Source organism: Pocillopora verrucosa, chromosome 6 (genome assembly GCF_036669915.1).
Source record: "Pocillopora verrucosa isolate sample1 chromosome 6, ASM3666991v2, whole genome shotgun sequence".
Lineage (NCBI taxonomy): Eukaryota > Metazoa > Cnidaria > Anthozoa > Scleractinia > Pocilloporidae > Pocillopora > Pocillopora verrucosa.
In genome coordinates, this window is record NC_089317.1 from 12,289,476 (window position 1) to 12,314,461 (window position 24,986).

General features: G+C 37.8%; 1 protein-coding gene and 1 pseudogene across 1 annotated transcript; both read right to left on the reverse strand.

The window, feature by feature from the left end:
* Positions 1-24,986, reverse strand: part of LOC131769689 (fibroblast growth factor receptor 2-like) — a 73,559-nt pseudogene that overhangs the window by 25,411 nt on the left and 23,162 nt on the right.
* LOC136276831 (tyrosine-protein kinase receptor Tie-1-like) lies at positions 18,787-24,499 on the reverse strand. Its single transcript, XM_066168260.1, has 6 exons — positions 24,386-24,499; positions 21,338-21,408; positions 21,070-21,110; positions 19,617-19,713; positions 19,219-19,318; positions 18,787-18,942 (listed from the first exon to the last, which is right to left on the reverse strand). The coding sequence occupies exons 1-6, from the start codon at positions 24,431-24,433 to the stop codon at positions 18,787-18,789; spliced, it is 513 nt and encodes a 170-aa protein (XP_066024357.1). The 5' UTR covers positions 24,434-24,499.

Sequence of the window (24,986 nt, forward strand, 5' to 3'; positions counted from 1 at the left end):
CTTCTCTTACGATAACAATATCGTCTTTAATGTAACTATTAATTTAAATTATACTTAACATGCGGCCAGCCCCAACTCATATCTACACATGACAGTGACCAACTCGAAAGCTCATCGGCTACTTTGGTCTCCGTACACGATTAAATATTCTTTCTTCTGGTTAATTTCTGTTTGTTTTTTTTTCCTATATCATTGTAAATCATGTTATGTTAAGTTATATTTTCTGTAAACAGTGTGAAATAATAAACTTGAACTTGAACTTGATGGCTTCAAAAATTATCGTTACTGTTAATAAAATGCAGGTGCAGTAGTTATTAAAAAGACCGCTTCATATTACAATTATATTACAATAACCAGTACTGTTATGGTTAACCCATTCTGCCATGGCTTTTTTTATTTGTGTATAAAGCATCCTAAAATGTTTATTTTGATGACAGTCACAGGTCAATCATGATGTCACATCACACCAAAATGATGCCAGACATTTCAAAACACCTGCCATCTTGGATTTCAAAACTTTTTGGAGATGTCATAAAACTCTTCAAATTTTGATTTTAAAAAGTCAAAAAAATATAAGGATGCAAAAACTGTAAAGATTCCAGAAAAAACTCTTTATAAAAAGGGAAAATCTCAATAAAACGGAAGATTAGGCTTAAAATGTACCCAATTTGGATGACCTGCAAAACTTGGTTGTCAAGGACACATTAAGTCAGGTAAGTAAACAATTGACACATCAAAATGTTTCCAAATAATTTTGGAAACAGTCACAAAGTTTGGTCATTATCATTTCAATACTCTTTCAAGCAACATAAGTTTTCAATCAGTGTGCACATTACCTTGCCCACCCCTCCCCTGGCAGAATAGGGTTAAGATTTAAAGCATAACACTTTGATGTGGAAACTTTTAATAAGCCCCTCCCTCTATTAAGTCCCCCTCCCTTACCTCTATTAAGTCCCCCACCCTTGGTGAGACTACTTTTAATAAGTGTACCTACTGCCAAGGGGCTTAACACAGGATATATGGTATTTGATGCGATGAGAAACACAAGAAAACGTTTTGGTCCTTGTCTACTAAAAACTTTTTAATTACTGAATAATTGTGTTGTAGAAAATACCATGAACCAAAACTGCTGCACTGAAATGGTTGAATCATAAAACAGTACATGTATAATGAATAATTGTGTGACAATTACATTACCTGACTGTCATACACTTGCCATGCTTTTTAGAAGCATATCTACATGTTTATTAAACTTCAAGGCTATCATATCCTACACTCCTATATTCTTTTTGTTTGACAGAAGACATTATTTCCCCATTGCAAATCTTATCTTGATCATTTTACTTGACTCGCTGAAAATTTTCACCTCAGACACTGCAAGGGACCCCTCACCATTCACACTAACACAGCTTGTGCACATGCATGGACTTCTTCCAAAAGTCAGAGACATTCTTGACAGGTGGTTTGAGTAATTAAAATTTCAGATTTTGGACAAAATAATGGGCCACTGCTATTTTTCAATGATGCAAAGTGAACACATAGGTTGTTAAAAAGAAAATTAATTAAACACTAGTGCTACCTGCTTAAACGCCATTTTCAGATACAGTCATAAGTTTTCTGTAGATTCAATCTATCTGCCTCTTGCCACTCATTTGGAAGACTGATTCCAAGGGATCTTCTAGCATATTAGAAAAAATCCTGATATTCATTGAAATCGCTCATCTGAACTATGTACTCAGATATATAATCCATTTCAGATTGAGTAACTTTAAACAAAAGGTTTCCCACAGCCCCATGATGCTTAGGCAAATAGAAAAGCGAGTCTGGTCGACCAGAAAAAGTGTTGTGCTTAGACTTCCTAATTCCACGGCTGTTCCAATGTTCTTTAACAATGTTAAAGTCATTCTAAGAGACATTCTATCCTTAATTCAGAGGAAGAGTCTAAAACACCTTCAGATTCCAAAACTCTGAGACAATTCCGCCACCATGTTGACCTGTCTCAAGAATAAAATGACCACCAGCTTTACATTGTAATACTACGTACGTAGTATCGAGATAACTCCAATGGTAGTTATCTGTATTAAAGCAATTGGGTTTTCCGGTTCAAACGAACCGATACTAAAGACCAAACAGTACACCACACCTATACAATGACTCCAATTAAAACAAAGGAACCCTTGATCAACCGCACACAACGACCGAGTTGTTTGCCCGCGACCTGTGTTTATTAATTTATTTATGCATCGCTTCGACAAATGATCAGAAATGAAAGAACTCACCTTTTCCACCACTGAAGCAAAATCTGTCTTCTTCCATTAAAGGATTTCCGTAGTTTGAGTAAAACGTGACTGAAAGAAGACCGAAGAAGATCGACATCGAACAAGGGATTTCGTGAATACGTCAGAATCAAAATCACCCCGACACTGGTTCATGAGGCTTCTTTATTTATTTTTGTACTTGTTGTATATTTAGGAATCAGGTTATTAAGACCTTAAGGGCCAGTAACTTACACAAATTCTCCATAACAGGGTTAATTTAATTAAATGCATGACATTTCACTACCAGTTTTCGGCCCTCTTGCGCTATTCATAAAAATAAATGTTCAGATAACAGGTTCGGCTAAGTTGAAGATGGACGATTTTGCTGACCAACGGCTAAACTTTGCCTAAATAACCACCCTTAGTCTTCAATGGTTAAACGTTGTTGCTAATTTACACCAATTTAATAACCTGGTTCTATGGATAAAGTACTTCGTCCGGAGCGCCTTGAAAGTGATCTGAATAGTGGCAGAGCCTCGAAAGAAAAGAAGTGTTCGAAAGAAACATAGCAGCTCTATCATGAGAAGGCCTCGATAAACTGAAAGTACTGGCCAGTTTCGTTTGCCCTGCGATCTCCCAACACATCGCAGAGTGTATTAATTATGATGACGGTGGAAGTTTTACAAGCCCCTTTTGTGAAGCCTACGAATAAAGATTATGCCGGTCATGTCCTTGCCACAAGACGCCAACGCTCACCCCTTCGTTCAACTGTCTGTACAGCTGCCAATGAAACACTACAATGGCGCTTTTTTGGTTTTTCTCGATAATGCTACTCTGCTCAGGTTAATTAAGGCCTGGGTCACCCTGTCTTTAACCCATATTTTCACAAAATTGAGAATAACTTAGCTATTTTGCAGATTAATTCAAGTTTTGTCTCCGCGAAGCTGCTTCCTCTATCATGGTTTTCGCCCGAAAACATCTTAGCCTTTACCTGGTTCCAACCGCTATCAACGAAAGTAATCCCACAGGTTCCTATTTATTTGGAAAAAAGACAAATTAAAACTGTTTAAGAGGTGCGAATTTTGATAACTCGCAGTCACGTAATTCAACTTAGTGTCCGCCATTTTGACACGCGAGTCACGCGAGTGTTCAGAAGCAATAATTTAACGGCTGATACACTACCAAATACTTATTGGAGCAATCTCAGAAGTAATACAGGCAAACTTTGTATACTGATGATATTTATTTCTTTTTCTCGTTTTCTGAGGTCGATTGCATCTCTGTAAATCCAGGGTTAGATCGCCTTTGACAGTTCTAATAAAACACAATTGCAAATTTGAGCGGTAAGAATAAAGAACGTTTGTAATTTTATCCCAAGTAGTATCATATAACGAGACTGAATTACAATTTTGGCGCAAAACTTGAAAGTTATCGCACTGATTCCTTGAAACTCTTCAAGGTTTTGTTCCCTAACAACGGTACTACTCGATAACGAGCTAAGTGTATTCGTGTGAAACGAAAATGTCTGTCATTTTTAATTATGGATTTGCAAGAGTAGCTGTAAAGGAGAGCTTTCGTAAGGTTGGAAGTGCTTCGGTTGAAACTAACCCTAGTGAAAAGTGGAAGAACTATCTTGCAGCGTTCGAGGGTGACAGTCAGGAAGTCTTTGTGGTCGAACGTTCCACCTACGTCAAGAAATCCAAAGCAATTTACAGCTCTTTCCGAAAGATGAACTCAAAAGCCAGGGCCCAGTACCAAGACACGTTTTCAATGGTAAACTGGAAAGCTCTTAATACAGCGCAGAAGAAACAGCACACACTGTCAAATTGTGGAGGTTTTCAAGTGCACTATTATGCCATCCATAATTTTTTCCCAAGTGGAGAAACTTTCAAAACCCGAAAACTTTTAAAAGAGGCCCTTATTGAGAGTGGGGTGAAGACACAAAGTAAAGTGAAACCAACGCAAAACTGCTGTAAAACACATTTATTCAAAAGTGAATGGCCACTTTGAGAAAATATTTAAAATAAGCTTTGCTGAAGCACAAACAAAAGTGAAGGAACTTCAGCTTATAGTATTCAACTTCAAAATAGAAAGACGCAATTGAGAAAAAGCGGCAGCGTCGAGGGAGAGCACGCCAAGAAAAAAATAAAATCCAATGCTAATGTCTAGTCCATCTGGAGGAGGAGTAATGTTTCTAGTTACTTTGCAGTAATTTGCATGCCAAACAATGAGATCAACAATCTTCACCTTTACTTGTGTTGCAATCTAGCATTTATTTAAGCACACTCTCTATAATATATTTGCCTTCATTTTCCAGTTTTTTTAAAAGGAATGCAAGTACCAAATAATCCACTGTAAACTTAATCAATCATACTGAACTTCTTCCAACCAATGGAGAGAATATAATACTGGGAGAAGGATCGTATGGTCGATGCCTTTTGAGACAGTACACACGATTTGATATAAAGGTTGTGAAAAAACAGTCTCTGATGCAGGACACCACAGAGATAATGAAGGAGGCTCACATTATGCAGGCACTCGCGCATAAAAATATCCCAACCATAAAAGGTGTGCAGCTTCAAAAGCAGCCCATTTCCTTAATAATGGAGTTTAAAGGGGAAGACAATACATCTGTAACAATAAGCAAACAATTGTCTTGTCAGAAAAACAGTGCAACAATACAGAATGTGCAAAGCTAACTCATAACAAATGACTGGTTAATTATTTCATGATTTGACAGAAGCCCTTTCACATATTCACACAAAAGGCTTTCTTCACTGTGATTTTAAGGCTAATAATTTTCTTGTGAGTAACAAACATGGCTACTAAGCATGTGACAGCTCCTTTCCTCCTGCAAAGAATTAATGAAGCCAGTGATATTTTTTCCCTTGGTAAAATTCTGTTCAAAGTAGGTGTTAAGAAAAACATTCCACTTTTGGTTTCCATGGCTCAAGAATGTTTGGATGCCAACCCTGTAAGAAGACCAACAACAACAGGCATTATGGCAACACTGGCTTCCATAATATCTCACTGAATACTATAAGCTTAAGCAGGGGTTTCACATGCCTGACACTGGGCAAATTGACTGGCTGGGAACATAATTTTTCCTGCATGTTGTGACTGACATAAATCAGAATCAAAACATATTTTGCTTGCTTCCTTGTACATTTCCCATCACCTCAAAATCTTAATGAAACCTCTGCTTAAGAAAGTAATAATTAACACTCTAATCAGGTAAAGTGACCCTAGCCATGTCATAGCAGGAGTCTTTTTATTGGGCTTTGCAAGGTTAAAATTACTATGTATGTGCATGTCTTTAGCAAGTTTATGAGTGCTCTTGGTCCAAACTAGTTTTGTACTTCTGCTTTACGAATTGTGAATGAATGTTAGAGGGAAATTTTTAATAATGCACAGATAGGTGCTCTAGGGTCCATCAGGTACAAATTACTTCATAGGTCATACTCATGTCTATAATTTTACATCGCTGCTATATAACATACATGTACCGATTTATTTCCCAATTCCTGCCAATTATTGATCTATGAAATTGACTTTAGGCAAGCAACTGGCAGATCAAACTTAAAAACCAGAGTTTTAACCAGTTAGGCCACCATAGCCTTCTAGCAAGAATATTGACTTGGAAGAGCAACAAAAAAAGCAAGAAATACAATTTTAAAATTTTCCTTTCTGACTTTGTAACAAGGGCAACCTATCCTGCTCTTAAGATGGCACATCTTTTATGAGTAGGGCTGAGAAGATGACACATCTTATACCAGTTTGTGTTTGCTCTTGTCACAAAAAAAAAAAAAACAGTGGCCCACTTGGGGCAACAGTAAGCACTAGTAATTAGTCATGTCTTATCAACAAAGAGAGAAGGCTATGGTCAGAATCATATGCATGTATCAGAACTTTTGTGATGCATTTGAATTAAAAGATACTCCACTGGTGTAGTGGGTAGAATATTTACATTCAAATAGACACATATATCAATTACAAGTCCATCATTGACAATGAGTGTTGCAATTATTACTGGTCAAAACTTAAAAACTAAACTGTTGACTATAATTAAAACTGATATAACATGATTTAAAAACCAAAAAAATGCCTCATAAATAACACCATTAACATGCTTGTAATAAATTAGTTGTGTGGAATAACTGGAAGGACCTCTTCAAGAAAACAAATAGGGATAACTGTAAATAAAACTGGTTTTAATCAAGTAGATTCCCTTTGGAATCTGCAAGGGCTGGCTGGTTTTCTGTGTGAGTAATTAAAATTATTATTATTATACATTTATAGCAATTCAGTAAGGGACCTCGGAATAAACTAACACACATTAGTACGGCTTTTTTTCTCTTAGTCTTCAAGGGACAATTTATGACAAGACAATCTGCATCTTACATGTCAGCAATTAAACTTACCTAACAATTGCTTTGGGGGATTACGTTTGTCAGTAAATTCATCTGCTTCTTGGAAAAATTGTTTCCAAAGCATTCAAAAGCCTAATTTTTGATGAACACCATAAGTTTACACATCATGATGTGATAGAGGATTTATAAAGCTAAATTTAATTTCAAAATTGAATGCTATATCCACAATGAAACTTTTTTCTACGCATTTTTTACAAAAATAGTACTTTTTTCTATGCAAAAGTTACAAACATTGTAAAAGGCTATTGAGCTCTAGAAATGAGCGCTATATTATAAATTCATGTTGCATTGTATTTGCAGTGAAATCAATGAACATGTTGAGAGCGGTGTTAAGAAGTCTTCGTAGGTTCAAAAGGGTTCTCTTTGGCTTTAAGATAGCGATATCATGCCATTTTTTGAGGAAATGAAGATAGCAAAGAAAATATTATTACCTTCTTTTGATGTCTTCCTCTAGATTGTCGGATTCACCAGCGAAGATGGGAAAAACCAATGCAAAACCGACACTTCAAAATGGCGGATGCCGTTCACGAACTACGCGATCTTGATTCCAAGTAACTATGGTTACTCGCGCAGTCCACGCGAATTCCGCGAACCTTGCTGGGGGGGCACTGGAGGCGAAAATCATTTTTGACCCAGGCCTTAATTAACCTGAGTGGTGCTATTTACACCTGGTGAGGTGAAAGTGTGATGATGAAGTTAGACCACGCCAAGAAGCCCTACAGTGCGACGATTACGGTCGGCCATATGGCCTTTCTGACCATATGATCGACTTCTGTGTAATCAAAGTCTTCATGGCTTTGTTAGAAACCAAGAAAAAGTTTCTCAAGCTTACGAAATGTCCGTGGGTAAGAGACTAGTACATGCTAAACGAACAACGCTTTATTTTTTTTTTGTTAGAAACGGAGAACGCTTCCCTTTGTTGTTAGGAACGAACAACGCTGTAAGAATCTTCATGGTGTTGTCGGAAACAAAGAGCGCTTTAGTGATAAAAATTTCTCAACGTTATTGCCTATTTACAGTCCGAAATTCTCATCTTTTTAGTATTTGTTTCTTCGGGCGACTTGACTTTTTTTTCGGACGACATTGCTAAAATTTCGGGCAACATGACTCAAGTCTAGGGCGACATGACTTCGGACGCGATGGACCGTTTATAGTACTTCAGTTCAAATGTTTATATTTTACCGAGATCAAGTGGTTGCAGACAGGAGGTTGTGAGGAAAATGATTCCAATTTGCGAGATTTGGCCGTCCAGATCTTCTGGATGGCATAGAGAATGGTCTATAAACACAAAAATTTTTTGATTCTGTCTTTCAAACGTCCGTTGAGTCTCCCTAGAATTTCTTCTAGGATGTCTGTTTTCATCCAGGCTTTGGGTTGATTAAAATATCGGCATGGCAAATCTGCTTTATCAGCAATGCCCCTAAAGCATCTCGGATTTGCTGATTTGCTAATGACGATAGGCTTTTCATTACCACCACTGGCATTCACGAAAAAAACACAAGTCAAACGCTCTTTCGATCTTTTTGTGCCCGTGCAACTACGTGACTGGGAAGGGCTCTGAAAAACTGAGCAGTCTCGTCCATATTCCAGATGGCGCCCATCCTTGTAAAATACGTGGAAGTCGTTTCTTCCATGAGTCGACTGTATCCTCGCCCATTTTTACATATGTATTTGGCCTTTATACCATTTCTATTCTTAAATCGATCGAGCCATCTGTTCGAGGCCTTGAAGTTTTCCTGAGACAAACTCAAAGCGTCGGCATTCGCCTCGCTTTTTCCTGCAGCATTGACCCTGTGACTGGTATGTTTTTGCTCCTCCCCTTCCAGAACCAGTCTAATAACGTTTTTTCAATTTCATCGTTATTTACTCCTCTGCACCGTTTCTTTTTGCTGCTGACATTTGCCTCAAAGTCTTTTATAATCTCTTCTTTCTTCAGCAGAATGCTCTGAATTTGGGTTTTATCACACTGAATTTTTTTCTGCAACTTTTCTCTCGCCCATGATATGGCATATCTATTCACCGAGATTTTAAGTTAGCACACAGAGATACAAAAGAGGCTTTGTGAAAGAAACCAGGGCAATAAAATTGAAGATTCAGGAGAAGCATGTGACATCAACTAGTTTACTGATGATCTCACCTGAATTCATTCTAAAAAGAGAGCTCTGCAAAACTTCCGTTTTATCTTCTCACGCTTGAATTAAAACACGAAATTCAATTATTTGCCGGCAGGTTAAGGAGGAAATTAAAGCGATGGATATATGTTACATAAAAAGAAACCCCTTACAATAAAAATAAGGCCGAAGCATATTACCTACATGTCTACGCTTCTGAATACTGGTTTAAGAGTTATTTTTTAAGCAGTTATCTACATATGTAAACTGGGTGCAATATGCGGTCGTAAAAGCAATGTTATTCTAACCTTCCTCCTTGGGTGCCTTGGGTATCAAATACATCAAATTCAGTACCACCAGAGTCATAAGCCAGGCTTTTGGGGCTACAAAATAATATCATCAACGAGTTATAGCAGGCAAATTTATCGACAGTCAATTAAGTATAGTTTCCTAAAATCGTATGGAATTGTTAAACGATAAAAATGGGAATATGTCTAATCTAAAAATATTGTAAGGGTTCCCTATATTGGTGTTGGAAGAATGAATGGAAATAATGTATTAGCATAAGCCATTCCGTAATCATTGTAATAAGCCACTTGATTATTTCTTATTCCTTTTGGCGGTCTTATCTTACATATGGAGTTTGGTCACCTTTTCCTTATTATGATCGTGTATTTGACATGGAGACAGATGTTTTTGCGTAAACTGCGGTTTGCGGCTAGTTACCGGTACCTTTTCATTATGTTGCTCAAAAAAAATAATTAATTACTAAATGACTCTACCCTATCCCGATCAGGAAAATAGTTTTCAGTTTTTAATTTAACACGTTCGACACCTTTTCTTAGAGGTGATTTAAGGTGTAAATGTGAAGTACTTTCATCTTCCACACTGAATTTGTAATTAGATAACTTATACGAATAGCACGTAGCTCTCTTAGGGGCGGTACCTCGGGTACGCCCTTACTTCTCCGAATTTTGTGTTTACTCTGCTGTTATGCAACAACCTTCAAGGACAATTTTTTTAGGATGCCTTTCCAAGTATGATTCTAATTCTGTTACTAAGTTTATTATAATTTTTATATTGTCAATCTTGTTTTTGTTTTGCTCAAGCTTGACTGTAAGACCAAGAAATTCGAGTTAGAAAGACATTTCGTAAAGCGTAAACATCGCGAAGGTATCCACTTAGTATGCGAACTCCGTTCTGCGTAGCCCAACGTGATTCGCTATTTAAGTGTAAAAGCATGACGAAGGTTAGAGATTGACAGCTCTGTAAGTGTCACCTTTATAAACGGTGACCCTCACTTTCCTCGGGAGATCAGAGCTAGTCCTCGTTGTGACAACTAGCGTAAAAGGATACAATAAAGAAAAAGTCAACAGAACGTTGATGTACTGTATTCTGCCTATTTTGGTGTCTTCTCTAACTTTCTTACGCGTTTTTCTCTACTCGCTTTACGCCTTTTACTTCTTGCTTTTTCTTTTCAGCCTATTTTCACTCAAAACCCTCTCTCCACGAACTTGAATTATAACAATTTCCTCCCGTTGACAAAGCTTTAGCTCTGCCGGTATTACTGTTTTGCGAGTTGATTAGAAATTGCAAAATACAGAGAATTACTGTTCAACTACGACCTCACCAGTTTGACTTCCCGCTCAAAACGCAGGTTGCAAATTATTTGCTTACGCGGCTTCACATCTACGAGCCCACGCGAAGCTCTCATGCATATAATACCTAATCGTGTGCCCGCGATAAACTGCATTAGAGCTACTTCATTAAAGTATGCGCACTTCATTGTTATCTGCCGGTGTCTCCTGGCGCACACTAATGGGGTATCCAAGTTACGAACGCAATTGCGCCTGCGCATTAACTTCTCCGCCGTTCCATCTTGTAATAGTTAAGATAGTGCCCGCAATGCAGTTGGCCGCGCATGATAAATGTGGCACCCTGTACGGTCGGTCGTACGGTCTCAAGTCCAAATTTTTTCGACTTGAAATGCAATAAGGAAGTTGTAAGCTATTGTCCCAGTCATTTAATATGCTCGCCCACTACCGGTCGCTTACCAAAAAGTCGATTAAACAAAAACCATTCAAACACTATTTGGTGTGAATCGTGGTACTGAAAGACATTTTTCTCCATTTCAGAAAGCGCAATTTAACACAAACACGTGCGGGTGCATCAAGTGGAAAGTTCAGTTCCTCATTCGTGTGGGGCGCTATGTCGCATTTAGACACAAGTGAAGTTGAAGTTCTTTCTTGGATTAGAGGGTATCACGCCCATAAAGATTACTGGGAGATTAAGATTGGGGAAGTCCTGAAGCTACAGCATGAACCAACAAACCAGCAAGACAAGAGTGCTTTTGCAATAATTAAGGATGGACATGTAATTGGCCACATACCTAAAGGAATAGCGAGCACGAAGCTGGGAGTGGGAATTATTCGGCATTTCCTTACAAAGCCGGGAAGCAAAGGAGAAGTTGAAATCACTGGAAGAGCAGTAAACAGAGGCTGCGGATATGGAATGGAAGTTTCTTGTATTTATAAATTTAAGGGGCAGCCAAAATACACAGAACTGCTCAAGAACCTATATATGGACAATAATCTTTCAGTGAGGAAAGAAAAACGCGGGGAAAACGGCGATGTGAACAAGATCGACCAAAAGCGGGAGGCAGAAAGAAAAAAAGCAAGCCGGCATGTTAAATGTTCATGTGCGATGACTCTTATGATGCAATGTCAACACCGACACTATGTAATTAGTGCACAATTGTTCATTAAGACTCCTTTTCCTTTTACATGACATGAGCTATTTAATTGCTGTTTTAATGATAACAATATGACATGTAACAGATATTCACTCACGATTTATTTTCTATTGCCACTTATCTGTATTAGTGGTCGTATTAACAAAGTTAAAAACGAAGAAATAGGCACGTTGGGAATTAAAAAAGTGGTCGTTATTCACTTCCATGGACGATTAACGCACGAGGATTTACGGCTGCTCAGTCAGTTTTGAATGGCAAGGAAAGTCGTTCGTAACTTTGATACCCTATTAGTGTGCGTCAAGAGACACTGGCAGATGACAATGAAGTGCGCATACTCTAATGAAGTGCTGAGCTCTAATGTGGCTTACCGCGGGCACACGATTAGGTATTATATACACGAGGGCTTCACGTGGGCTCGTAGATGTAAGTAAATTCGAAATGTATGTTTGAAGTTGTGAATGTCTATTCGTTTCTTTGTCACAACGGCATGTGTAAAACTTATCTTTTTTCCACCGAAAAGTTGAAGTCAAATGAGGCATTTTATCTAGACACAAGGGATTTAATGCGGCGTTTATTATGGTAGACATGTCCAAGCAAATACTTACCGAAAGTGTATTTGTATTAGAACTCACAACTTGACTCAACGTTTTGCAACGAAAAAATTGTTTTGGCTAATTCGGAAATTAAATGAATGAACGTTACATTGATCAATTTCACTGTAAAAAAATGCCTCACGTTTTTCTCTTCTTAGTTACTTTTTTTGAAGGACTATTAATTAAATCACAAACGGTTTTTAGGTCGCGCGTGATGTTGACTACACATTTTTAAAATAACACGTTTGCCACCACAAAATTCCTTTCCGAACCATTTTTTTTCAGGAAACCAATGCGGTTATTTTCACCTGATCATCGCGATCTAACTATTTCCTTTCACTTTTTCGTTTCTCCCCACGTGTATTTTTTTGTTGGATCCAAAGTTTCTGTTATTTTAGGTAGTAGTAGATAGTAGGAGGGGTTTTTTTGATGGAGTATACAAGTACCACTTTGACGTGGTTTCCCCGATTCTCTCGTCGCTTGGATGATTTTAGTTTGTAAACAATAAGAAGGATTTCCGAACGCTTGTATCGCATAAAGTAAGGAAAAGAAGATTAAATTCTTAGCTATTCCAATGCGCAAGACAAATGAAAAAAGGATTTTGGAGAAAGATTAAATCTTCGCTTTATTTTATTATGAAATATCCCAACTGTTTTTAACGCAGACGCTTCGTTTCGGCGATAAGGGAAAATGACGGAACCTTTATTCTACCCTTGCTGCACAGTCAGTATTGTCCGCTATAATCATAGATCTGCGATCTTCACAAATGTTCAATTGTGTGGCTCTGGTTTTTCTTTTTACACATTTCCCTCGGTGTTTACCGGCAACTCCACCATGAACACAACAAAGAATAACTACAGCCAGCACGGCCAAGTTTATGGACGACTTCTTCACGCCGCCATGCAAAGTGTAAAAAGAAGTACGAGAGTGTAAACTAACTCATAGTGGGTAAAGTGCACAACAACTATGTGTATAAGTCTCGGTCTTAGAAACTTAAAAACATCTTCCTTATAAACTGCGAAAAACTACGTCTTCTCTGATCAAGTCAGTTCCATCTGCCTTTGATCTCGAAACACCACCAAGAGTTAGTAACTCCCCACCTTATGTGAGGTTTCCATATTTTTCAGCTGGTTTCTTGAGTCAGTTAACGTTGGCCTTGCAGCCGGGTCATTTTTCCGACACCTCATCATAATCCAATACCTGGTTTTTATAACATAGAATGCAGTTTTTAAACATGAAAATACTCAAATGTTATCAGGAAATAAACAAGAAAGACATTAGTCATGTGAAGCTCAACTCAAGGTGTTTCGGAAAGAGTTAGAGACGGATGATAAATGACAGATGTTTGCCCTGATATATTTGGCTTTAGCTTTTAAATAGTGAGGTCTCGAGGGAAAAAACGGGTGCACCAGCGTACGACTTATCGACACGTTGTGGTCTAGGCATTCTGTATCGCTGCTGAGGTAAGTTGGCAATTTTCTTGCCGTCCATTCGTCCATTCCCAACAGGAATTACGGTTACAGAAAGTGGGACAGTGTTTGTATCTTCTGGCGAAGAACACTCACTCTTTAGCTTGAAGGAAGGAGATCCAAGACGACATGCCTCGCATTTACCAGAAGGACTTTTCGTATTTCACTTGGCCAAATTCATTTTGTTCGGAGAAAATAATCAAGGGTGAGCCTCCGAATATTAAGAGACGACCAACTAAGCAGTCGCAAATCAGCGAGGGAACAGGAAGTAAAGAGGAGGACAGAAGACGAGAAGCCGTAATGCGAGAGTTTGTCGGAGAATATGGAAAAAGTGTATGACAGGAAAACGTTCGCTCAAAGACGAAAGAGTTGACTGGCACACTTCCATATGCCCTCAGCATACGTCCCTCTGTCATCACAGCCTCATCAGAAGACTGCCACGACGTAACAACAGCCTGCCAAATAGAGGATGCTAATGTCGTACTGCAGGGTAGAACTGTGCGGGTGCAAACTGTTGACCACAATAAGGATGTCGTTGCTGTGAGACAGAACCGCAGAAGAGAGATTTCGCCATTCTGGCTGGCTGTTCTCTTACAAGACGTCCAATTGGAAGTAGATGGAGGCAATTTTTTACGAAAAAAAGTGCAATTTCAGTGGCTGAACCAGACAAATGACCCTCTTACGCACACTCTCGGCGATGTATGTGATCGGAAATCACCCAATTGTATTCTAACCCGAGTTTTGGGATTCACTGCCGAGGGTTCAAGCATCACTCTAACGACTGAGGAGGACAATAGGCTCTGCAGGCTTGCTAATGGTGACCTTGATGACGAAGATGTTGGAGATGATGAGGACCAAACTCGAGAGGATGAGGCAGCTGGGGAGAGTGAAAGGGAAGTGTCGCTCCCAAGATTAGCAGGAGTAGGCTTATCAGGGCGACGGACCACATGTTTCCAATTATGATAAACTTTGAACAAGTTATATATGGATATTTATGGGAGCCAGGAGAGGTCTATTTATAGATCGAATGTTCGGCATTTAAACGTAACCCGCTTTCTTTGACATTTGGCATTTGGAATAACAAATTTAAGATTTCATAAGGCATCATATCTCGGTACGACTAAGATAAGATATTACCAGATTTTAAGGTCAAACAACATTTTCTAGAAAAGAAAATAGTGGTGGGCTATCTGAAACCTTATAGAATCATTGCTCTGAAGGATTCATAGCCGACGTAATGCGACATGACTTGGCTAACCTTTTAAAGAAAAAACGACGCATAGAAAAGAGGATCTGTTATTCTTCAAAAATTACCGTTTAAATAAAGATCTTTCGCGATTTTTCAAAGGTTTAAGAATAGTTGAATTGGTTTAACACCGTTTTATGCGCAATCTCGTAGAACATCGTCTATTACATCTAAGAAAACAAGCTTTTTTGTCCGCGATTTACTCGGGATGGTATTAAAAAATTATATTCCAGTTTAAATTTTTGCCTCAATACCATGGTTTTTGTTTAAAAGGAAGTTTAAAAAGTAATTTTGAGATGATAGGAAAATATTTTCTGCCTGTTTTCTCGGCAGTTCTAAGTCAATTTTACTTTTAAAAAATCAGTCATCTTTTCCCAGTTGGAACAACGATATGCTGTACTAGGAAAACTTTTCAGTCCTACAGTTATTTACAAATAAAAAATGATAAGCAACGATTTGAACTATTAGTTCTTTGTTACTGTTAAATCACTTGAACAACCTCGAAGAACCTGTATGAAAGAAATGCGGCCTCGCCTCTTCAGAGTTGCTAACAAGATGTAGAATGAATAGACATTAGACTTAAGAGACGGACAGTCTCAACAGGTATTCCCACAACAAAAATTTATCCCTTAATTTGCTGTTTTTACACTTCTCACAAATATCAAATGTTGTTATGGAAATATAAATAGACAAACTTGCATTCACAAACATGTCCTTCAATAGTGAAATCCGCCATTGAAGTCATTCCTAGAAAACGAAATGCGAAAATTAGGGGCAAACCAGAAACTAAAGTCTAGAATCTTTTGCGTTTTGGAATCCGGAATCCAGCACCTGGAATCCGGAATCCACAGCGTGGAATCCAGAATCTAATACTGTCCTGAATTACCCTACATGGGGTGAGTGGGTTGTGTATGGATTTGTATGCAGAAAATGGAGCTGCACTATTGGTGGGAATATGGTAACGAGAAAACAAGAATAAATTAGTTGAATGAAAAGCGCTCCTTTATACTATGGGAAGTGAGAGTGCCGAATTTAAAGATACATTTTTGTTCTATAGTTTTGCGGCTTTACGAACTGCCTAGATGTAGGGAAAGGCCGCAAACTGCAATATGTTGCTTAGAATGATAAGGGAGATTAAAGTGTCTAGCGACTGGTTTGGCTACGTCGCAAAGGTTTTCTCGGAATCAGGGTAACCTAGTCGCCTTCCTATTTCACCAATGTATAATTTTTTGCAATACGTGCAAGCTATGCAGTAAATGACATTGGCGAAGGTGCACGTAAAGTGATCAGTGATCTTAATGGATCTCTAAGGTCCTGATATTTTCTCTACGTTATGAATGAAAGGACAAGTTTTGCATTAAGGGCGAGCGCATTTGAGAGTTCCAGGTTGGACAACTGTTTGAAATGAACTTCTGACAGTGGCCACATTAATATGAATATCCTGTTCCACAAAAAAAAGACGAGTAAAGAATTTATTGACTAATTAAAATTCCAACAATAATTAAATTATAAAAAAAAATCATGTTAACGGTAGTGATGATAATAACAGTTCTAATATACCAGTAATTTAAAGAGGCCAGATCATAGTTTCATCACGATTTCCTATGTTTCTTTTTATTTTGCCTGTTAATTATAAATAATTTCTTATTTTATTGCAATTTCATTTTGTGAGAGGTTTGCCTGATACAACAAGGCATTCTGCGTTCCAGGATATTCCCCCTTTCGCTGTCCCGCCGTTCCTGTGTTCCATCATTCTGTTGAATAACTCAAGGTATCGTATTTCGCAACATGCAAGCGTTACGAGGTACCTCTTTACCTGGCCATTGATTGCAAAAGAATACCGTGTGTTTTTTAATGCGCGCGTTTATTCGTCTCATTACAGGATTATTATGCGAAGGAATAGCTGTAGAGTGCCATTACGAGAACTTTTTTTTTTGCGCAAATATTTAGCTCATCGTATGTACAAACCATTTCCGATAGAAGACAAATTTCAAAAAACTTAAAACTCGGTTTTTTCGGGCCCTAAAGTGCTCATATTTTGTCTTAAAAGTGTCCCGTGGACTGGTAACGAATTAGCCGGTGATGACGCAAAGAACTGTGAAAACTCTCAGTTGACACTTACAAATATCTTACATCTCTTGTAATTTTGTATCAGTCAGCTTTGAAATACTCTTGAAATCATGTCCCATAGCGATGTCTACCTGCCTTTGGTAAGCTCTATCGAGAACTGTGATACATCGCACTCAAGCAGTAAAGAAGAAATGGAAGTAAGGTTCAGCCTTACGAAGGAGAACCGTGTGAATCAAACGAAGATTTCGTCCAAGAGTGACAAAGACAGTTTCTCCCTCGTGGTGTTCAGGTCAAGATTATGACCCAAAAAAAAACCCCCCCGTTACGGAATGTTTAGTTTTTAGCATTTGTGTTTATTTTCTATGTGGAAATCTAGGTTTAGAATAGGTATAGCTGTGTTCGTTTCTGTTGCCATAACATTTTCAACAAAGGTTTCGTTGCTGTAAAGTAACTCCCTCAGCAAACCAAAAGAATCAGTCGTATCTCAAGGCACGATGATTTTTCGCCCAGAAGTCATCCGGCAGTTTCCTCAGAGATTGCAAAGGCAGAGGCTATCGTCGCCAAGCCGGTCAAACGGAAAAGAGAGGGAATTTACAGTCATCTGATTCGAGTTAATCTCAAATTTTTCTTTAAAGGTACCATCCAAAACGACCAAGTTATTCGAATAATCTGATGCCATTACAAGCGTTTTTTATTTATTGTTTTAACAAAGATACACTTTTAGGCTAAATTAAACGATCAGTTGTTCTTATGAACTTACTTTCATGACACCTGTGAACATATTTTGAAGTCCTAAAAAATGTCATTACCGTCCGAATCCATGCCTCACCAAGAAAATAACTCGACATATTTGCATATGAAATCAGCCCTATGTTTATTTTGTTTGCGTGGCCGTACACGAAATTACCAGTAAGCATTTCTAGTATGTAGCTGGAATTAAGTAAACTGAAACGTATTAATAGTATCGATCAACAGTGAGGTTCTAAAAGGAACCAAGAAATATATAAGCTAAATGCATGGTAGGAGGATAATGTGAGTTTAAAAAGTCACGATAATTAGAAAATATGACAAAAATATAGAAAAGAAATGGTAATAGGACTGAGTGGAGTCCTATTCGGTCTGTAATCATGTGGGTGATAACAAAATCGGACCACCGCGCGGCAAGAGTCCGATTTGCTTATCACCACTCGTTACCAATTAATCATAAAAATTACAGCTAACGAGAAAAGAGGAATAGCCAGGTTATGAAAGAAAGGGAAAATTTGCATCAAGAGACTGACAAAGGAGGCGTAAATTGTTGAATGGTTGTGATTGGTCGATTTAAACTACAACTTTAAATGTGATGGGATAATTGAACTGCATGATCGCAAACTGTCCAATTTCAGCTTGGCAAGTGAATTGGTGATTTAGTGGAAATGTTAATGTTAATAACGATGATAATAAAGAAAATAATAATAGTCATAATGATAATAATGATTATGACAATAAAGATAACCACCTGCAAAGGGATGATCTCCCTCTATAATAGCCTCTACCTGCCTTGCTTTCTTTTTTTTAACCAATTCTAAAAACTTGGTCACTCAGACGCACATTTCTGATAAAATTAACGAATACCAAAACATACATAAGCATGCAATATAACTTTACATACCTAGTCAACAGTTTGAAATGAACCTTGACAGAGCAAAACTACCTGTCATTTTTGACCAATATTTTCTCATTTTTTATTTTTGTTTAATATGTTTTGTTTTGGCTATGCAAACGCCTGGTTTATACTAAAACCGATTAAAGGAAAACAAAATTATTAAAACTAACTAACACTACAGTGTGAGTACTTCACTAAAATTAGCTTGAAATTCATCGCCTTGTGATCTTATATCTTTTAAGAACTTTAGCCGAAGAGAGGAGAGTAATTCCCCTCCTCGAATTCTGACAACTTGTCACCGCCTTCTCCACCAAATCTTCAACGTTTGCATACAACTGCTTGTCGTAGATTTTCATATTGATCAGCCTCTGTGGATAAAAGAAAAGTATAAGAGGATTTCTCTAATGTCCATCAAGAATTCTTTATTCCTGCATGACTTTATTTTAAATGCTCAAACGCTTGGTAACCATGAACGAAGTCTTCAGTTGTACTTAGTTGGCTGCTTAAGCAACTTTATAGAGAGTACAGGCACATAGTTGCTGAGTTTATCATGATCCCTTCGATGTTATTAAAATTTTATAGGTAAATAACTCGACATATTTTATAATGATCTCTCATAAGATAACTGAATGCAAAGAGTTTACCTTATGTAATGTTTCCATTGCTTTGAGCTGGTTTCTTAGATGAAAGAACGTTGGTCTTGTAGCCGGGTCATCTTGCCAGCATCTCAACATTATGTCATACCTACGTTTCATATAACACAGGTTGGTACTTGATGTACGTATAGTACATTTGATCAAATTGAAACGAAACAAGTGGGCTGTTTTCACGATGAATTCATTGTTATCACACAAAATTTTTTAACTTGTTATTTTCTCGAATGTGGATATGCTAATCGTATGCTAATATATATTTCAAATTTTAAACAAATAATATCTCCATAGAGTAAGGAATGAATTCAATTAAAGTCGTAGAATCATAGGCACAATAACATTTTCAGGTCTCATTAGAGTGTTAGCCTCAAATAAACTTTACCGCTTACAATTTATCATCCACATGTTGTGGTTTAGGCATTCTGTATCCCTGCTGAAGTAAGTTGGCTATTTTCCTGCCATCCATCCGCGGATACGGTGAACCGCCTGATATAAAGAAACTCTGGAGACTATTGCATCACGAGCATAATTCTCTAGCTATGCATGGATTTTTATACGACAACATGAGGAAATGATCAAAATTAATATATGACATGGAACGCGTCCTCTTAGTCAGAGAGAACACCTATTAAAGGGTATTCGGTCCTTCCGTACCCAGTCGTTTCGTACCCAAGTTTCAATCCGTTCGTACCCAAGTTTGAGTCGGTTCGTACCTAAGTTTGATTCAATTCGTACCCAAGCCACTGATCGATTCTTGCCTGATTTTAACTCTTCCTATTTTATTCGAAACACTTCCCGCGCAAGCGCGTGAACAGATGTCAATTGTTGTGTACGACAAGGTAGTAGAGTTAAGCGAGTATTAGAGGTACAGAGAAAATTATGTATATTTGAAACATTATTGCTTAGCCAAGGTAAGTGTCACATTTTTATTGGAAAAGTCTACTTTTTATACTTGTGACCTTGTCTAACAATATCAGCTCGTGTAAGTGAGATATTATTTCTACCATTGTTACTGTTATTCTAAAAGAAAATAAGTGTAAGCATTATGTTGTAATGTATGTTAATTAGGGTTGAGGGAAAATTATAAATTTTTCTAATAGAAATATTCTTTGCGTCTGTCTTATGACTCCCAGACCCCCCTTTTTCGGTTCCAGGCCTTATATTTAGCTTTTTAATTTATCGACTGAATTGATAATGCAATTTGGACACACCCGGTGGTCGCGCTTCAAAAATGGATACCATGTTAACAAAACTTATTTTACGCAAGTAATATTGCTATTCACAATAAAAAACAGACCATACTTCTTACAAACAATCTTAACATGGAAAACATACTTTTTAAGTTTATGTGAGAAACGACCAAGCTGGGTACGAAACGACTCAAATGACTGGGTACAAAACTGACCAGCCGGGCACGAAATCAACCGTGGATACAAAACCACTGGTAACCTTTTAAAGTGAATTATTTCTGGGCATTTCTTTCGGGAAAACCAATGCACACCAGCAGTAAGTCATATAATTTAAAAACTTGTGCATTATTTGAATTTCCCCTCATTTTCGTGGTACTGAATGACAAAAAGACAAACGTTGAGATTCAATGATCCACAAAGAAATGAAATACCAAAATTTTAATGATCGTTGAGTAAACCCACAAAGAAAATCTCTGTTCCCAAGTTTAACCCTTACCTCTTAGGTGATATGGAAGATCCCCTTCAATGACTAACCCCAGCCACCCTTTAATGTTATAAAACATCAACCCAGTTAAAACATATGTATTGAGGGCATGAGACTCTCTCTGTTGGTGGCCTAATGTAAATCGTTGAAACTAATCAATAATATTACCAATTGTAAAAATCTCATAAAGGACAACTCCGTAGCTCCATCTATGAGGAAATAAAATAATGCGGAAAATTCAATAACTATCAGACATTTAAAACATTCTGTCCTCCAGTCCCTAAAAAGTATTACGACTTTCAGCAACATAAATAATTTGATTATACTAAAGACTTGTGGGATACCATCAATAGATGCTATGGAACTACTGTCACGAGTACATTTTTATGGTTAGAAACATAGAAAGTGGAGGAAAAATTCATTTCACAAGACTTACACATCACTTTTGGTGGTATATTTTCCATATAACAGAGCCTCATAAGCTGTCCACTTTACTGGAAGGCGACCCTTAAAATTTTGATCAGAAAAAAATTCGGTTAAGAATTTTGAGGCCAAGGAAGATGAACGACTATGTGACTCGGAGACGGTCTTTTAAGATATTCAGGATCGCCAGTGCATTAACCATGCCTCCTTTCTCAATGAAGAAAATATTCTTTTTGAGGGGAAATTTATTTCCAAGACACTACTCTTTTCTACTCTGTCACCTGGATAACTTTAAAATTCACAAACGCTGAACATTGACTAAAATTTATCTCACCCAAAACTTCTACCTCGAAGTAAGCTGGGAAAGCACTGTTATATACCCAACTGTTGAACTTACAGCAAACGATACTGTCTGCTAATTTCACTCAGTGTCTGCCAGAACTGACATCATTTCAGCAAAGTGAGTTAATCGACTACACGTCTGGGTACACTGGCTGCTAGCCTTGACAAATGACTGGCACTTTTGCAGTCTTTGCAACACGTTATCAGCTACATCATCACTTTAATGTAACCTCAATTTTATATAAAAAGGTTGATAAGGTGAAGAGTAACGTTCTCCAAGAACTAGGCCTGTACTGTAAAGATGCAACTCATCTACGCTAAAAATGCATCAAAGAATGGGTGCAGTGGCCTTTGCGCCTGGTTGAATTTTGTGACGAAAATGTGATCGGTGAGGAATTCACAGAAAATGGACGCGTTTCTTTTCACAGGAAATGTGATCGGTCAATCGATTCGCAGATAATTTCAATAGCAAGCAAAGCAAGAGCCAAGGCGATCGGATAAATCAATAATTAGTTCATGCTTCGCGTGCGAAGTTTGAAGGTCACGAGAGAAGCGTAAGAGTTGCTCCAGGCGCAGCCGCGAGCAACTCTGACATACAAACACAAATTGTGCACGAAGAAAAGAGTTTATTGCAACTGTGTCGGGTTTACCAAGTAATCGTGTTCTAACCAACAACTGTGGATAAAGGACAACGAAAAAACCACCAAGAAATATTTAGAGATAAAATCTTTATTCAAATAGTTACAAAATGTTTTGCTCAGAAGGGAAAAACGAATTTCTTGCGTGTGCGAGAACGCGTTGTCGACTCAGCGTGCTTAAATTGTTGTTTACTAAAAATTTACGACCAAAAGATTGCGTACTTTTTTGTTATGAAAGTTATATGATTTTGAACTGTGATAAAAGCCTCTTTTGAACAGCACTTTTGGACATTTAAAATTATATTTACCGTTCTAAAGAAGAGTCCCCAGCTTCGCAAAGCCACAGTTGAAGTCGGAAAGTTCAGTTTTGTTTTCAGCTAGAATAACTCAGTGATGCAACGCGTTCAGGAAAAAATGTATCGTTAACTCCAGAGCTAATTTTGTCACTTGAAAGAGCTACAGGGTTGTTGTTTTTCAAAACGGGTATTGCTTTGCATAATTACTATTAATTTTGTTCTCCAAAAGGTCTATCTTAATCGGAATGGAATGGAATAACATTCTTAAAAAGTATGACACGTCGCCGCTAAACTTGACAGGAACTCGCAGTAGAGGTAAAACTGTACACGTCAAGTTCTGAATGTACGGCCGTGCTTATTTACGCCAGTTTTGGCTTAACTGCATAGAGAAGGACTGTTTTTTGAAAATTGTTGTAAATTACATGATAGGTTTCGAAATTAAAACTGAAATAAAGTTTGCAGGGTAACTTTGACCCCCATAACGCGCGATGCACTCCTTCGTCAAACGTACCATTATTTGTCAAAGGAACTTTTGAGAAAATGCATACACAGTGTCAAGAAGTAAACTTTTTCTATAAAGTCCGGATATAACGCGCGTAGTCATTGGTTGAAAGAGCGTTCTCTAAAAGAGTACAATGTATAAAGCTGAACTAAAGCTGTCACGCCATCTGCCAGATTGTGCTATGTCCGATCTTTTCCGGGACTTTTCTTTAGCTTCTTTTGGTTAATTGAAAGTGAATTTTCGGAACAAGCGAGTCGGCAAATGTGGTAACAGAAGAGCCGAAAAAAGAATTATGAACATGCCTAGCGACGTAATTTACGTTATTATAGCGTGAGCAGAGACGAAAGTGCTCAGAGAGAAAACGAAATGGACGGTCTCAGTTTTGAACCTTTTAACGCTCAGTTACATTTGCAAACTTACTTATGGTAATAAAAATCAAACACAGGTAAAAAAAACAGAAACAGAAATGATGTAAAATATAGCAAAACTGGCATAACTGTTCAAATTCATACTACTAATGATAGTGTCAGAGCGACTGCGATCCTGCTGAGGTCCATCGCGGTTAGGTCATAATGGCGATCCCCAGTCATCGCAGTTACAGTTACATCGGGCGTTCTTCGAGTGAACAACTAAGAGTTTACTCTAGACTCTTTCCAATGCGTTGACTGGAAGGCCACATCAGTCAAGGCAGCCGAGTTTTACGATTCTGTCATTTCGAACTCGAGCAATCGTCATGTTCCAGTAAATTCGGCTGTAGTTCATTCATGAAACACACGCCTCAAGCAGTTTGTTCTCTAATTGTCATGAGAAAAAACTTACGTACTTTCATGACCACAATTCGGTCGGATTTCATTGAATATTTCACTTTTCACTTTGCAAACTATTGCAGATTGTGATCTTTAATGGTTTGTGAACTTTGATGGTTTGTAATTTTTGACAGCTTTAGTCTTGTTCAACCAATCAGATTATATGAACCACTCTAACGTGACTTATGAGGGTATAGATATGCCAACACACTGTTGTTCGCTTTGGAAATAAAGCTTGTTTTGAAAATTAAAAGTAACGAGTGGGGAATTTAAAGGATTACTTATTATGAAACAAATAGAGAAGCCTTGACTGTGCTTGTTCTGTTGTAAAGCACCTTGAAAGCGAACTGCGTCTCGTGTTTCTCCCACACTTCTCTCGTGATCTAGCCGCCTCCTGCGTGGTTTACAACAAAGAAGAGCGCAGTCATGACGAATACATGCCATATACTGAAAAAAAGTCTATTTCTTTCTTATTACCTTTGTCTTTCTCTCATAGATATTTTCCTCTTGCACATTTCTAGCCATTCCAAAATCTGTTACTTTACATGTTTCATTTTCTCCGACCAACACGTTACGAGCTGCGAGGTCTCGGTGGATGATCTAACAGGAAGGAGAAAAAAAAGGCCGTCTGAGATTACATATGGCAACTGATAAAGCAAAATTTTTATGGTATTGAACGCCAGTAGTGGTTGTATAATATGATGTATGTATATATATAATATGAGTTCCTTGTTCCACAAGAGAAATTAAAGATGATTCAAGACTATAGTGACTGATTGACATTTAATTAAACAGTAACAAATAATCCTATTAACAATAATAATAATGATAACAAAGGTAATGTCAATTTAGAGGGACTAGCTTAAAAGCTTCTCGGTTCCTCCATCCTCTGAGCTCCAATAATTATCAGACACTGCTTCTTTTGATTTTGCCTGTTCTTTTGTTTTCTTATTTCATCACAATTCTTTTACAACGAGGCATTCCGCGTTTTAAGATATTCCGTCATTTCGTGTTTAAGGACATCACGCCATACCGCCGTTGCACCAATCTACCGTTCCACCATTCCGCTGAATAGGAT

Coding starts and splice junctions, on each gene's coding strand:
- LOC136276831 (XM_066168260.1), bottom strand. CDS start 24,433: ATGGCTAGAAATGTGCAAGAGGAAAATATCTATGAGAGAAAGACAAAG. Junction 21,111..21,337: donor TATACCACCAAAAGTGATGT/GTAAGTCTTGTG, acceptor ATTTCCTCATAG/ATGGAGCTACGGAGTTGTCC. Junction 19,319..19,616: donor CAACATGTGGATGATAAATT/GTAAGCGGTAAA, acceptor TATGAAACGTAG/GTATGACATAATGTTGAGAT.